At 39.0% G+C, this 13716-nt stretch overlaps 2 protein-coding genes across 5 annotated transcripts in view; both read right to left on the bottom strand.

Moving 5' to 3' along the window:
• LOC137480146 (solute carrier family 12 member 7-like) overlaps positions 1-6662 on the bottom strand; it is a 66114-nt gene extending 59452 nt beyond the window's left edge. For 2 of the 4 annotated variants that reach the window (XM_068201142.1, XM_068201161.1), the window contains exon 1: positions 6422-6662. In XM_068201142.1, coding sequence (XP_068057243.1) covers positions 6422-6533 — 112 coding nt within the window. In that variant the 5' untranslated portion in view covers positions 6534-6662. The other 2 variants (XM_068201152.1, XM_068201146.1) reach the window with 2 other exon arrangements.
• Positions 1-13716, bottom strand: part of NFX1 (nuclear transcription factor, X-box binding 1) — a 120966-nt gene that overhangs the window by 6206 nt on the left and 101044 nt on the right. The gene's annotated exons all lie outside the window — the stretch shown is intronic.

Here is a 13716-nt window from a genome sequence, read left to right as displayed (position 1 = left end):
TACAGGTTTTAAGTTACACAAAACCAAAAAAAAAATCAAATTCTGAAAATCAAATACAGCGTTCTAACACCAGTCTCAGTCAATGCTATTTACAGAAGTATAATCATGACCTCTCTACTCCAAGGATCAGGCTAGCCCTCTTTACCACAGCATTAAACCAAGCTCATGATATTCTATTCCAGTCTGACCCCTAAATCCTTTCCAGATTCACTGCTTCCTCACTGTCCCAGACTATGTCTGCCGTCATTATTCATATCCAAGTAATGTTCCTGATGCTCCTATTTACTTTTGTATTCAAACATGTTTTGTCCAAAAAAGCAAGCACCTTTTTCTCCTGACATGATGTAAGAGTTTAACATCTATCTGAAAAATAAAAGTAGATAGCTTTCATGTGGCAAAAAAAAATACAGGTGTTGTTCAAAGGAGTGAGAATTATATAAACTTTTGAATAACATGACCTCAAATAAGGCAGCTCAGCTATGATAATGTATAACTGTTTTCCAAACAAGTACATGTGTTAAACTAGAAGAGCTTTGATTCCCACTAGAAAATGCTAATTTTATATGTTGTTATCTAAAGCAGAACTGCAGCTGGGGAATAACCCTTAACAGAAAAGTCGTAATTCTTCATAATTTGCAAAGGGCAACTCTTAATCACAGTCCATGTACCTTGAGGTAGGTTCTGATTAGCCATTTACAGGTGAAATGTAACACTTTTAAATAAAAACAATGGTAACATTTTCATTCAGATAGTATTTGGTCACATTAAGAACAAGCCACTGCAAACTGAGAATATGAAAATGAGATCCTGTTTGCACAAGAGACAACAAACATTTAATGTTAATGTAACAAAACTTTTAAAGGTAAAAATACATAAAGTTTAAAAGTCAATAAAACTGATGCATACGACCATCGCATCAAGAAAGCTGCCTGTGGCAAAACCTGTAATTCTATCTTCTCTATCATGCATATTTCCTTCCTGTAGGTTCAAGTTTTTGATTGGCAGGCAACTAAAGAAAAGTCATAGAAACTTATAAATTAAATGTTTTAACACTTCTAATCTAAATCCACACATTGGAGCACTCCTTAGAGCTCTAAAACATGGTCAAGTTTTTAAAAGCCACCTTGGAGTTCTAAAATACAGTCAAGTTTTTAAAAGCCACTATCTTGCTATAGTGCAAATTATGAAAAAGGCATCCATAAACTTGTTTGAACACATTTTGCCTCAATTTTTGTGCCACATTGGTTTAAGAATTCAGTGCAACCTAACTCAAAGTTTCATGATATTGGGTTCTTTTTAGTAATTTAATGTCTAAATATATTTACTACATCACAAATTTCTTGTAGTATTTTTATTAATGATTAGCACAATTTATATGTTATAGTGATATGCAGAACAAAGTGTATTTAAACCCCATGTAAATAAACCTCTTTATAATGGATAATATCATAATGGATGATTCTAAAGTTATATCCATCACCTATGTAACATTGCTAAATCTTAGATTTTCTTTACTTAGGCTACTCTTATAATCATGCACAGCTTACTTCTAATGAAAACACTGCAAAGGCTCTTTATAAATTCTTTAAAATATGGCTGGAAGTACAGGAACCTCCTATTTCAGTAAGAAAGATATTAGAACCACACCATTGTCTTGTAAAGATACTCACTTGGATTTGGCCCGTTTTCTTCATAATCTTGCTCACTCATTATTAAGGAAAATTAAGTCAGTCTCCTCTGATGATTTTTCAGGTATCAAGAACTGAAACAGGAAACTGACAGTTCCTTCCTCCCAGCTTAGTGTAAGACCTCAAATCCTGTTTCTTACTAGCAATGGATTAATCCTGAAACAAGTTATTAAGGCTTCAGGCAGCATGAGGCATGAACATGACACAAACTACATGACAGTCACAGAACTCTCTGAAGAGAATTAAGCTGAAGGATTTCTGTCAGCAATAAACACCCTGCTTAGTGATATGGGAAGGATGAAGTCACTGAAACATCCCATGTCTCCATTAAATAAGTACTTTAAAAGTTTTATTTCTATCAAATAAATTTCCTTTAAAATATATCCACTGAAACATCCCATGTCTCCATTAAATAAGTACTTTAAAAGTTTTATTTCTATCAAATAAATTTCCTTTAAAATATATCCACTAAAAAGATCAGAAGAGATTAGCAACAAGTAGTATAAACTTATTTCAAAGACCTATCTACTATTAAAAAAACCTTCTTTTACACACCAAGTACATATTAGCAGACTTTAAGCAACTCAGTTAGTTTTTAAACATTGATTTTATGTAGAAATAGTTGGGACTTATTCTACTTAAGATGTAGCTGATAAACACTTAAAATATAGTTCTAGTAATTTTGTAAGCTCTTTTTAAAAACAAATATTTTTAAATTATAAAGACTTTTTTTTAAGACTGGCAGCATAATTTGTTCATTCTCTTTCGAACTAAATATGTCATTGTTTTCTAGTTTATGTATCAATGTATTACACAATTTATACTAGCCTTAAAATCTAAAAAGTGTTTCAATTCTGTTAACTGGATGCCAGTGATAGAAACAGACTCGTTTCCGGGATCAAATCTTTGAATAACATCTAAAATCTACTTTTCTCTGATCATAACATCTATGCTGAGAGAATGGCCAGCTGTGGCTGTTAAGGTTGAAGGGTTGACTGAAAATACATTAGACTTCCCAGTAAGATTAATCTATCTTCCTCCATTGCACATATATATATACACACAAACACACATGTAACTATGTTTCCCTAGTTTTCCTGTGTTTTCCTGACTATTCCCTAGTTTCCCAATAAATAACATTTATTCCCAATAAATAACATTTTGCAGAAATTCACAGCATCCATGCTTCATTAGTTATATGATGGCTTCTTCATAGATGATCAGGTTTGTTATTGCTATTCCTTGTATTTGAGGGTCTTCAATTTTAAAAGATTTTGCAGGAGTTAGTTCTCACATTAGTTTCTAAATAAGAAACTGTTGTGGCAAGATAAATACTACAATGGGATGCTAAAAATACTAGCATTGCCTTGAAATACCTGATACATAGAGCTACTAAGGAACAAAAAGCTGATCAACTTTACAAAATTTTTACAGGTCTATCTAGACAGTCACTACAACTATGTGTGAAGAAAACAAACAGAACACCCAACACAAATCAAGCTCAAAATTTCTTATAAAACTTCATACCTTACTGTCTACAGACTCATATTTCCTTCTCCAACCATTTACTATCTCCTGACTACCCTTTCTTTGTAGTATATTATAAACACATTAAAAGACACAGGCACCTCTTCTTTCTGCTACTTTGTTAATATTTAAGTCAGCAGGCTACACTCTTAACCATGTTAACTTCAAGTATTCTGCCTCTTCTGAAGTACTACTGCGACTAGTGCTACAGTCCAGCCCCATAGGCAGTCACAAATGTCTTCCCCTCCTTTCATATACATCAAAGTATCATAGAGTCAGAAAATACAAAGATATGGAATTTCAGATTATTAAGAAGAAATGCAGATCATAGAGCAAGAACATCCCAGGTTACTCCTTTACCACACAGATGATTACCAGGTAAGAATGTGTGAAAGGGGATAAATGCACAAAATTGTGAACAAATTGCTAAGTGCCCTGCTAATAAGAATCAAAACTACTTTACTGTTGATGTAATGACTAGACAGCATAGCTGATTCCCTCAAAAAAATTAGCATTGAGTTTGATGGGACAGGTTTATCATGTTTTTGTGTGTTTGGTAGGTTGGGTTTTTTTTAAAAAACGGTACTAGTGCAGTCAAGGAAAAACTACTTGTTTTTTAAGACAGACAATTCAATCAAAACTGATAACATGCTGGATTTCTAAACAACTGGAACAAAATAACATGCTGAGCTATATAGGCTAAGGATAAGTCAAATGGGAAGTTCCCATTCTTCTCTTTTTTATGTTCATCTCTGCTTTCAGCTTTACCCACCTCTCACCTTGACACAACCCTAGCCATTCTCACTTTTTGCAGAACTCACCTCAACTCAAAAACATGGGAAGCATGATTTTTACTTCTGCAGTTTAGTTTACACACAGTTTAGCATGCTGAACCAGACCAGTGAAGCGTCTGATGGTCAAGCGCAGGAAAAAGGAAGCCAACCCAGACACAGAGGAGGATAGGGAAAGAAATCATTTACTTCTTAGCCTTTTTCTCAAGGCTGAAGTAGTGAGAAGGGCAAGGAGTCCTTCTCTGAGCAGCAGGCAAAAGTTTAACTACAGCAGCTTTTAGCAGCACTAACATTTCAGAGTTCTTTAGCTTTCAGAAGAATAACTCAAGAGCAATTATTTGATTATACAGCATTAACTTAACAATTCCATACAATACCCAAAGCAACAGTAAGTAGTACATCTTTCACATCCCAAAACTCTCTGTCAGAGGGTAGTATTTACTCTCTTCATGAAGTCAGAGCTCTTTGCCTATAATTTATATACAAATCAATGCCTTCCCTTTTCAGTGTTTTCCTCTGTACTTCCAAGTTTACAAACACACAGGAAGAGTCATACATAAATTCATCCACTTGACTGATACAGATCCATAACAGTATTTAAATATATCTTGCAACTGTAACTACTAGTCCCCAAAACACCACCTAATCACATCAAGATTTTTTTTACCTCTGGCCTTTAGTTGGAACACTATGAAAGTAGCAGTTCCACTGTTCTTCTCACCTTCCCAGGATTTAAAAATGTTCCAAGCCTTTCAGATACTTCATATATACATGCAATCTAACAAATCCTGTCTAACTATGCCTGAATATATATTCAGTATTTTGACATGACATCTGAGTAAACACCATACACCATGCCTCTCTGACTAGCTCTTCTACCAAAAGAAAATTTGACCAGATTAATGCTGTACTACTAGTCATCCATCCAGTACAAACAGATGCCACAAAAACAAACTGTTGTTTGTTGCTAGAAACAAACTGTTGTCACAGCTTATATTGTTTTGGTTTTTCTATTGCATTTAGTTTGGAAAAAGAAGAAACAGTTATTAGAACACCTAGTCATCATTTGAATTTACTAAGGGAAAGGCAACTATATGTATTATATATCTTTAATAGGTAAATAAGATTTAAGAGTAGAAAGCTTTGGAAGAAAATAACTGTCAGCTTGGTGTTTTACTGTATTAGCTTCCTAAAATAATGTAAATATATTAAGTGTGTCAAATATCTATTTTTATGTTTTTACATTCATATCCCACATCACACAGAATTAGCCTTATTTATCTGTCATCTGTACCAAAAAATAAGATGCCTTTTACAAACCCCCATCTATTCACCTGTTACCATCTAACAAAGTTAATCCCCCACCCAAACCTTTACAGAAGTATCGATTCAAATAAAAAAAAAAGTATCAGAGCAAAGATTGTCCAAAATAAAGTGCAAGATGCGAACTAGCTCTCGAAGTGCTAGCAGTGATTCACACACCATACTTGGTATTGCTGCTACAACACGCTTCGGAAAAAGGAAGTCTTAAGAGCCGCAAGAATTACTGCTTTCCCAGCAGTGCCTTGTCATGCAAGTGAAGAATCACTCATTTCCCCAGCAACGCTGGCAGAGAAATACTACTGCCCCTGCATAAGGGGCTGCTGTCCTGAGCAGACCCTCACTCATGATGCCCGAGCTCCACCTCCGGTTTGATTCTACTGCCCCAGGAGGCCTAGCAAGAAGCAAGGCTCCGAACGCGACGGCATCTCGTAGCAAACACCTACTTAACCCTAGAGGTTATATCTCATGCAAAAGCACATGGCTGGACAAACACTTGGAACAAGGCAGGTAAAGTTATGCTCTTCTCCACAGTCTGAATCTTGCCTCTTAGCCTTCTCTCTAGTGTGCTCCAACAGCAGTTAGCTTTTAAGACAGCCTAATGGTTGGATTTGATGATCTGATCTTCAAGGTCTCTTCCAACCTAAACAATTGATTCTACGTATTTTCCCCGTTTGTTAAACCGCCGTGGGCGGCGCTTCTTCCGCCCGCTCCCCGTCGCAGGCGGGAGGTAGACTGACCGCCCCACACCGCCCCAGGCAGGCGCCGCGCCCGACCGCGGGCTGCTCCGCTCCCCCGGTTGGAGCCGCCCATGAGTACTTCCTCCTTTCGGCCAGCGGCGCTGACTAATGGAAACAAAGAGAAACAAGCTCTCAGCCACCCCAGGCGCCGGACTTTCGCCCTTTCCCGAAGCGCACTTCTACACCTGGACAGGTAGCCCCGTTCCCATCGTTCGCTGCGGAGAGGCGATGCGGCCCCTCCACAGTATTCGGGGGCTCTCCGCCGGCCGACCGGCCCGCCACAGACCCGCTCCTCTGCATGCAAAGAGCCGACGCTCTCTTCACGCGTTGACCCCCGGCGCTTCCCCACTCTCACCAGCGCCCCGGTCCCTCTCGTCGCCTTCATCTTCCTCCTCTCGCAGCTGCCCATCCCGCTGCCGCTCCTCGCCCTGCGCCTCCACCGGCACCACGGTGAAGCTCGTCGGCATGCTGCAGACGGCCCCAGACCCGCTGGCTCCTCCTCTGAGGGCAGCGGGCAGGGTGAGCCGTCGCTGCCGCCTCCCTCACGTGAGAGCCATTTCCTCACGCAGCGGGGGGCGGTGGCCGGCACCGCGCCACTTCCCCCTCACCGCTGATGGCTCTGCGGCCGTAGCTCCGAAGGGAGGGGCACGGGCCCTGGAGCATCCACTCTGCCTCAAACCTTGGCTTACAGTTATCATTGCAGCGCTAAGACCACCAGGCTGCTGCCCACCAGACAGAAACTGCCTTCCAAACAAAACCAGAGCCAGGCTGTAGGACCTTAATCCTCCAGATCACTGAAGGGATCATAGTATTCAGAAGGCCCAAGCAGGAGATTTATGATCACCTCTTGGACAAGTGGAGCAAGTTCACTGTGTGCCTTTGGACTACCAGGACATAAAGATGGCTCCCAGAAATCTGCCCTCCTATGCAGCATCCATGGTTTGCAGTAGACAGAGGAAGATCCTGGGATTCAGGCCAGAGTCAGCATTTAAACTCTGACCAGCAGTGAAGCAGATTCAAAGAGTCAGTGGATGAGCAGTGTATCAAATTAAATATTAATGATGTAGCACTAGTGATGAGATATAGCTCTTGGTTACCTCCTACTTCCATCTCAAAGGAGGTTGTAACATCTCCACTCCAAAAGTAGAGAAAACAGATTTAGAAGCTCAGGGCATTTTTCTTGTCTCCTGTTCTTCTAGCAAAGTGCTAGAATAAATCAGAAAGACTATTCATGTCAGTCTATAACTGTCTTTTGGAAGAGGACTGGTGGTTTTGTGGCTCCCATACTTCATTGGGATGGAAGATGTATATATAACACTACCGTCTGTTCCACAGCATAAAGGCCTTCAGAGAAGGGGTAGGCAAAGTGATTCTGGCCATCAAAGGTGGCAGTGAGCTGGCAAATGTGGAGATGATTGGTGTGAAAAACAGAATTCACTGAAAAACAGAATTCACAATCCCTCCTCTTTGTTTTTCTTACTGTATTTGGCTTGAGCTACAACTTTTGCACTTCTGAACTTTTGGCATACTGATACTTCTCATAGATCTTAAATGCCTTGTTTTCATAATCTTTTTCTTTTCTCAATACCATAATTTTCTGCTTTCATCCTATGGTTCCCGACTTTGGATTGGTGGGTACTGTCATTTGCATGTTTTGGACTTCATAAGTGATTAATTGAATAAAGCATGGGATCAAACATGGAAGAAATATTAGACCTGTTATTCTGCATAGCACTACAAATCTGGCCCTCTTCCACCAGGATATTCCCAAAAAATCTTCTAACTATCCTTTATTCATTATAGATTCCCATTTTTGGACTGGCACATGGGCTATTTTCCTGATGTTTCTGGCTATATCCAAAACTGCATCCTCATTATCATCAATTTGTAGACAGCAATCAGATGTGTTAAACTTTATGCAAACCCCTCCCTATTCTGCTAACAAATAGTCTAGTGATAACTGATTTTGATACACTGCAACTCTGGTTTGCCTTTGCTGTTTGACTATTAATTCCATGGCCCCTGCTGTTTCATTAGATATTATTTCTACAACTGCTTGGAGTCTTATGATGTGATTCAATATATTAATTGGGGTTCGATATCTCCAACTCCCATCTTGTGCCCAGGTAGCTGGACCATATGTATGTATTATCTGTTCAGGTGGCCACTCTTCATTGCCCCACTTTTCGTATCCCCCAATTTCTCCAATTAGTTCTTTCTTATTTCTTTTTAAGGTATTGTACACCAGTATTCCCAGATCATCTCCATCTTGGCTTGGCAACAGGAAAAATCCTGGTTGTATAATTCCCAGAGTGCAACTTCTTTTCCATAGGGGAGGAAGTTCTGGATAAGCCCTTTTCCCACACACCCAAAATAAGCCATCAGGTGCTTTCCAGTATTCATTCCTTTGAATATTAATATTTTCCCAAAATTTAGATTGGGATCCCATAATAGGGATTTTTCCCAGGGTCATTGCACCAGAAAAGTTTAGTTTCCTTTTCATATTTACAATTCTTTTTCCTCTCCTGGGTGCAATATTGTATGGGTTTTTCAGGGATCCACCATGTGAAAGTTCCATTATAAACTTCATATATTTGACAAGAGGTCTGTCCTACCTCATCTGAAAATTCTCTTCCCATAGGCCAGAGGCACTCCTCTCCAATTATTTCTGAACTTAATATCCACCCCTCTAGCCGATTTTCCCCTTTCATTTTGGTTCTCTTCCATTTGAGATGTTCAGCTGGGCCTAGGCTACTATCCTTCCATGGCCATTCTTCAAACATTAAAGCTCCCCCACAAACCCAGCAGCTGGTAACATTTAGCTCCTTGCTGATCCTTTCTCCCAGGTCTACAAAGAAGTTTTCCCCTGACTTTGGTATTTCTATTTCATTTTCCAGTTGTTGTCTGAGTTTTGCATATAAACCCCCACGTGGAGTTGGCTTCGGAATGGTGGGTTGCTGTGCCTGTTTTCTTTGTTTGCTTATCATTATTCATTCCCATATTAAATCTTGTATCAAATCTCGTTCCTTTTTCCATTCTTGGGTTTGACTTGTGGAGACAGTCATTTGTCTCCACATGGGCACCTCTGTTTTGACCCTACAGTTTTGGTAACTTTATACATTTGGTCATTTTGTATGGAGGAACTCCTGAGAGGAATTATAGCAGTGGCTAATGAAGGTATGAAAGCTAAAGTTAGAACCTTGGGTTTTGCCATGGTATAGTGGTCTGTAGCATTTGTGGCAGGGATCATCTGGATTCTCAAAGGTGACATGACTAATGAGGAGTAACAGAAGCCCAGTATAATGTGTACCCCCACCTTCCATGCCTGATGGGTTTGCTGCCCAGCATGCAGATGTGAGTGGTGGCGAGTATAGTGGTTAATCTGGTCTTGCCTTCTGGTTTCCTTATCCCAAAATTACTTATGTCACCTGCTTTTCTTATACTGTGATTCTCTATAGTTCCTTAAATAGTCAGCCCTTATTAAGTTCACTCTCGGAATAGGGTTTTATTATCTCCCCATCATATGGAGTAGTTGCCTGCATTCAAAAGATAGTCTCTGTTTTTGATTTACTACAGCCTCCCACTCAGGTTCTAATAGCTCGTGAATATCAGGGATCATCCACTCAACTCCACAACAAAGTGTCAGAATTAATGCCTGCCCTCAATTAGTGTTGGAACTTTTCCCTTTATCTCAACAAATTTTGCAACACACTACCTGGGCAAGCTACAGCGCCAGAGCTGGCCACAGTTTTCACACTGACATTGTGCCCAACTTGAGTATCTCGTTGCAGGGTGCTTTAAGCAGGGTATGTGATCAGGAATAAATCTGGAAGGTTGTCGTGGTTTGATGCTGGTGCAATGCCAGTGCCCCCATGAAAATGCACCTTCCCAAATAAGTGCTGTGAGATGCGATCAGGAACAGAGCAGAGCAGGCCCAAGCTTAATAACAAAGGGAAAACAATTTATTAAACTACTACTACTATAAAAGTAGTAGTTTACTGGATTTACACACTAAATCCAGGACGAAAACCTTCCATAACATTCCTCCTCCTGTCACCCAATTCCAACAAACCACAGTGAGACACAGCTCAGACCCTCAATCAGGTTCCCACCCTTCAGATAATTTTATGTCTTCTTGTGTCTCTATCCTGCTGTTTCACATCCTCTCATAAGGATTTTGTATGTCCTTCTTAAATTTAACATGGTATTCTCTAATTGTCCTCTGGTGCTGTGGTTTGTGTCACAGTTATCACTTGGACAGGTTGGTCAGTGGATAGCCTTACATTGTTTTTAGTTACACAAAAGCCTTCTTTTTATATCTTATGTTTTACTAAGGTCTAAACACAATACATTCATCACACTATTATTTCAATAAGTGATACATAGATATTATATTCATTACACTACTATTTCTATGAGCAACACAGTGCATACTTAAGTTGATCGGTTATATTATATTAACAAGCAGCTAAAAAGAGTTATAATTGATACTATTTCTAAATACTTATAATCACTAACAACATGCATAAGCTAATACATAAATGTGAAAGCCAATATTATCTGGTCATTTTTCACAGCTGGGCAGCAAGAAAAGGACACGAAGAGATGCATGATAACATTTTGATATTTGGTAATGGGCTTCTCATTCAAATCATGGTGTCACTGCAGTAACAAGAATAGCGGCTGTAGGAAAAAAAGAGTTTCTTCATTCTCCCTCAGCCTTTTTCCAAGCCTAAAAAAGCAACTGGAATAGTTTCATTGCTAATGATAGCCGATCTCCAATATTAATGTTATCTGCAGAGGTAGGGATGTTTTGGGGCACTTTTAAAGTTCATTTTAACTGAAAACACAGAGCTCTGCACCATCAACATCTTTCTGTTTGGAAAGATAGGAATGCAGCAGGACAGCACCAATTCAAACAGAAATATCCAGATGGACCTATAGAAGTCATTTCACTTTTTAACAAAAATGGATTTTTATGAATATTCTACAATACGCCCCAAAAAGAAGCTAAAAACTGGAACACATGAAGATCTGTATAGGAAACTAGTTTATATATCAAGAATAGTAAAAGGATAAAATTAATGCTAATAATAAGGTTGTGATTTAAAACAAGACATCTGTCTAAGGAAGTTAATGATGTCACTAAGATACCAATACCTTAAAAACCTGTACTGTCTTTGATGTTATCAAGATATTAGAAGTAAATCACTAGAAAGAAAAAAATATATTTATTGTCACAGATAAATGTAAAATCAGAAATAGCAAAGTAGGAAAGAAGAATGCTTAACAGTCTATGTGAGTGAAAAAAATCACTAATATTACAAATTTTCACGTCATCAGGACTAATGCAGTTTAGGCATGTGAAACTGAAAATAAACTAGCCATTGAGTTCTTGGTCTCAGGAATGTTGCATTTTTAGAAACCTTGAAGTCTTTAGAAATCTTGAAAAATAGGGAAAATTCCAAGAGAGGAAATGACTGTCCTTGTCAATACTGCGTCATCAATACTTAAAAAGAAGAAAAAGAGTGGCTGAGGAAAGTTGAGCTAACTGGCTTAATGATAATTTTGTTTTGAGGAAAGATGATCATGATCTGTATATTCTGGGGGACAAGATAATGTGTCTGAACAGTTAAAGTGTTATAGTCCACATAAGAAATAGCCAAGGCATTTGATTTGGTACCATCGGAAAATTGGTTGAAAATTTCTATGGAATTAACTGCATATACTTCCCATGTATTTCAAAACTGCTTTCTGAAAGATCTCAAGCTGTTAGCAGAAGCAGAAAGAAAATAAAAAACAGGGAGCAAGGAAGATTAGGATTAGGATTTCCTCAGAGCTGTTTTTCATCAGCCATTTAGATTTTCTAGTAAAATCTGTGGGTCACAATGATTGCAGTAAGTAATGGCAGAAAATGTTTGTAATATGAATTGAAGAAATAAAGGCTTTATAATGTGGTCATAAATACTCCTGAGGTTCAGGACTACAGGAGGTGAAAATTCATCCTGGGATGCAGTAACTCCAAAAAGGATACAGTGTAACCCAAAATGAGTCTGACACCTTTCAGTCTGACCTTTGCCAGATCTTCCTGACTCCTCAGGAATTACTGTTTTTTACTGTGATGAAAATGCAAGCCAGCTGCATTGTGCTTTTTATTTCTTGTCTAACAAGTTTTTCAGAGTCCCATGCACCATGACAAGTGATACTGTTTTAAGACTTAGTTTGTTACCTACTTGTGCCTCCTCAATGAGAAAAGAGAGGCATCAAAACCTCCCATTACTGGATTCCTTACAGTCTGTTATTTCTGTCTTCTAGAACACAGTTCATCTTAACACATTGCAGTGGACTAACTTTGTGAGAGCTAGAGAATGTCAGTTGCCCAAGTGTTCATGCCTAGGGCATGCAGAGATGCTGTAGCGCCTTTTCATATCTATGGTGATTAAGACACACCTGAAACAAAGTATCAGATTGCATGTCTGTCTTACATTCAGAGCATGTGGAAATAGGAAATGAAAACCTGATGAAATCAGTCATTGCCAACCCAGTCAATTCAAGTAGTGATGCCACTTTTTTAGGCAGGTTGAACATGACCATAGTAGTATATTCACATTGTTTTATGAATATGGAATACTTAGCAGCAGCTCCAGAAACACTATAACCTCTCCATTATTAAAGAAATTGGTTCCGTCTTCCAGGATTAGAGCATGCTGTTAGACAAGCACGTCCTTCTCTGTCTTAGTGATATGTTCTCAAAGACCCTGAATACACTAATTGGCCAAAGTTGCACTGACCAGCCTCACCTGAGACACTTCTACCTTCACATTCTCTGTCCCTGGATCTAGGAACTCCCTTTAAATTTAGGCCAGGGCTTTCTGTCTCTGTGTGATCTATGGTATGGATGTATTTGCCTTAAGTTCCATCACAGCTCTGCTTCATCATGAGCTTTGTTATCCAGAGGCTGGCCTGCTTGTCTCACTTGGGCACTGTGGAACTAGTGAGTGGAGAATCTCCAGCTGTACTAGCTTTTGTTATTGTGGTTTGGCTCCTCTCCCAAAGGGAGCAGACAGGCCTGAGTGTTCCTTGATGTTCTTCTGAATGAGACTCTACCTTTGAAGTTCGCCCTTAGTTTAAGAGCCTACACTAAATGACCTCCAAAGGTTCTTCACACACTACTTCTTTCTGATTTTGTAAAAATGCAACCACTAGCCCACACCAACTAGGTGCAACAGAATTTACTTTTCAACAAAGAAGAAAAATAGAAGGAAACTAGAAAGCTTGGTAAAGTATCTGTTGCCTCCAGCCTCTACTTCTGCTCTGTCTTTTCTACATTTGCCTCACTGTGTCAATATGGTGTGGCACCATGAAGCCTAGCTCCTGTAGTTTGCCATGCAATATAGGAAACACTAATAGAATATTAATAAAAACAGGTTCTATCTTTCCTGGTGATAAAACAATTATAGTAATCTCTCGCTATGAAAAGGCTAAGCCTGTGTTATGGTGCTTGTAACAGCACTGCTGTCTTAGAACTCTGTGAGCACTAATTTCTGTTCATTCTTGTTGCATTGTTCAACATCACTTGCAGAATTAATTTTTCTATCCTTTCCCTCTCTGTCCACTTGACATACCATGTCACTTACAGTCCTGGGTTGA

The sequence above is a fragment of the Anomalospiza imberbis genome, chromosome 1 (genome assembly GCF_031753505.1).
Source record: "Anomalospiza imberbis isolate Cuckoo-Finch-1a 21T00152 chromosome 1, ASM3175350v1, whole genome shotgun sequence".
In the NCBI taxonomy this organism is placed as follows: Eukaryota; Metazoa; Chordata; class Aves; order Passeriformes; family Viduidae; genus Anomalospiza; species Anomalospiza imberbis.
This window is presented reverse-complemented; position numbering and strand designations above follow the sequence as displayed.